The sequence below is a fragment of the Camelina sativa genome, chromosome 11 (genome assembly GCF_000633955.1).
Source record: "Camelina sativa cultivar DH55 chromosome 11, Cs, whole genome shotgun sequence".
Taxonomy (NCBI): domain Eukaryota; kingdom Viridiplantae; phylum Streptophyta; class Magnoliopsida; order Brassicales; family Brassicaceae; genus Camelina; species Camelina sativa.
Window position 1 is genome coordinate 40,608,383 of NC_025695.1, and position 2,664 is coordinate 40,611,046.

At 38.2% G+C, this 2,664-nt stretch overlaps 2 protein-coding genes across 2 annotated transcripts in view; both read right to left on the reverse strand.

The window, feature by feature from the left end:
• LOC104725751 (DNA-binding protein HEXBP-like) overlaps positions 1-1,334 on the reverse strand; it is a 3,043-nt gene extending 1,709 nt beyond the window's left edge. The window contains exons 1-4 of the mRNA XM_019231585.1: positions 917-1,334; positions 540-681; positions 199-290; positions 17-113 (exon numbers count right to left, since the gene is read on the reverse strand). Coding sequence (XP_019087130.1) covers positions 17-113; positions 199-290; positions 540-681; positions 917-1,213 — 628 coding nt within the window. The 5' untranslated portion in view covers positions 1,214-1,334. The remainder of the gene's footprint in view (positions 1-16; positions 114-198; positions 291-539; positions 682-916) is intronic.
• LOC104728819 overlaps positions 2,352-2,664 on the reverse strand; it is a 1,536-nt gene continuing 1,223 nt past the window's right edge. The window contains exon 3 of the mRNA XM_010447747.1: positions 2,352-2,398. Within this exon, the coding sequence (XP_010446049.1) occupies positions 2,352-2,398 (47 nt within the window). The remainder of the gene's footprint in view (positions 2,399-2,664) is intronic.

A 2,664-nucleotide genomic window follows, 5' to 3' on the forward strand; every position in this document is an offset into this window, starting at 1 on the left:
CAAAGGAAAACGTTACTTGAACTCCTCTTTGGTTGGGCTGACTCTTGGGTAGCTTTATCGGGACAGTCTTTGACGAGATGCGCCACACTCCCGCATACTTTACAACACCCACCCTGCAAAAAGAAATCCCATCAACATATCAAAATCGTCTTCTCTGAGGAAAAGGAAAAGGATCAAAACAAGATTTGAGCATTGTACCATTGGGTAGATTCCATGCTTGTTTTGAGGACAGTTCTTGCTTATGTGCCCTTGTCCCTTGCATATGAAACAACTTGCAAATTTGGTCCCTCCTACAAAAGCATCAAAACAGCAACCAAATTTAATCTTCTTAACTTTTAAAGCACAACGATGAATAGAATAGAGCCACAAGTACAATTTTATGGGTAAATACTATCAACACTCCAAATAACATGAACTACACTTCAGCCATCAACTCTTAATGCTAACTTCTATTCAATGTAATAAGAAACACAATACTCTTCCGGATCCTGATTTAACACAAAACAGCTGATAAGAGAAACGAACAGGGACAGACTTACCATCTTCCAAAGGGTAAGGACAATGAGAAAGTGAATGGCCAGTATCTCCACAATTGTAACAGATCTTCTTCTCAAGGCTGTCATCTTTCTTGTCTGGGCAGTTTTTAAGACTATGCCCTCTTCTCCTACATTGCAAGCATATCTACAAGCAATACAACAAAACCCTTAACCACCAAAACAAAACATTCCCTTTCTACCAACCAACAAGTGACTATGTATCAACATTCGGAAAAAAAACTTAACCATGTTAAGAGTTATCTTTTAACTAAACCCTAAATTGGATTCTCTCACAAGAGCTGCCAAAACCTACTCAATCCTAAAACCAAATTGAACCAAAACCCTAATCACAAAACCAATGGCTAAAGAAAAGAACAAACCTTGTTTCTCTCCCACTCAGCTTTTTCAGGGCAGAGCTTAGCAATATGGGTTTTGGAGTGACAGATAAAACAGCCTTCTCCAGGTTTCATACCAGGAACTCGGAGAGGATGCCTCGTAGAAGAACCTTTTCTCTGAGGTCTATCAGTGGAGGATCCAGGTTTCTTTTTCTTAAACAAGCTCTTCTTCTTCTTCTTCTTGTCAGGGTCCTTTGGTGGCGTTGGTTCTGCTTTTGGAAACAGCTCTGGATGAGCTTCTTTGTATCGCTTCTGCGCAAGCCTGCGCCTTTGGTTCACCATTCTCGATTAACTAAGTTTATACAGAGAAAGAGACCGATTGGTTTCGCCGGCGGCGATAGAGGCAGTGAAGGCGAGAGAAAGACACAACAAGTTGATTCTTGGTTCGTTGAGAGACGCAGTTTGCTAGAGGATGTTGTATTGTGCTTTAACAGGCTTGGCTTCATCAGGCCCAAATCTTCTTAAACCTAATAATTTTCTTTGGGCTTTAAAACGCGATTTTTTCACGGTTACTGAGCGTCTAAAATCAACATTTTAACGTTTTAATGTCTTTTTGTGATTTTCTCAAATATTTATTTTTTGGTATTTTGTTTGATATTATTGGTAAATATTTGATGTTGCAAAGATGTGTAGTTCAGTAATTAATTAAAGCTTAAACAAGTTTGTGGGTTTGGGTTTTGGACTTTTCAATTTTAACAGATGACGTCTTATTTATTTTTTTTTCTGTTAAAACAAGAAAACATGGTGAAATCCTACTTGTTTTCTTACATAATGATGGTATGACAAATTTATTACCACATACATGACTTTTATACATGATTTTGTTTGCAATTTTTGTCTCCTAAAACTAATGGGGTTATTTCAAATTTTAGAACATAGACTGAGTCAAAGTATTGTTTGAGAGTCTGTCCTGCCTAACTTTACTACATAAGCATGGTAAAACTTATCCCACTGTATGAGAATGTTTCCATTACTGTTGGACATGGGCTGCGCCCAATATGCCACTCGGCCCAACAACACAAACTAGTGGTGATTTTGGTATGACAAGATTGAGAGAAAGTCATTAAACATTCCGCAAAGGTTAATCTCGGCAATTCGCACCAGAAACCCTAGGGAAATCTAGGTCAACAGTCCGCTATAAAATGAAGCAGCATTTATTGGGAACATCATCCTGACCCCCAGACAATACCCATAGAGCAATAATTTGCATCGAAAACCGCTATTGTCTTCCGTGTAATTTATTTCCACTTTCGAGCTCGTCATTATTAGCTTGTTAGTTTTCCTGTGAACTGACGAGCTAAATCTTAACTCGTGTTGGTGATGACCTCACGTTTTCATCGTTAATAAAAGAACTAGCTTCACTCTTTCCCCAAAAACATTTATTTACTTAGTATTGTGCAATCTCCGGTACAAACAATTACTACGGTTTAATGCAATCCCCGGTACAAACAATTACTACGGTATCAACTAGGAATGGACACAGTGCACGGTTAAAACGTTTCTAATGAGAAATAAACTCAAATTATTTGATTTTAATATAAGACGTTACTCGTACATATAAGTTATACAAGAACGGGCACCTAATCTTACCATCTCTTATGCCTCGTGGTGTGTTTTATGGAATACCACATATATATAAGCAAAAACATTACATCGGACTAAACATAAATCTCTTGATTATTCTCTTCGGAACTCATGACATGGTACGTGTTGATCTCCTCCCCCCCCCCCCC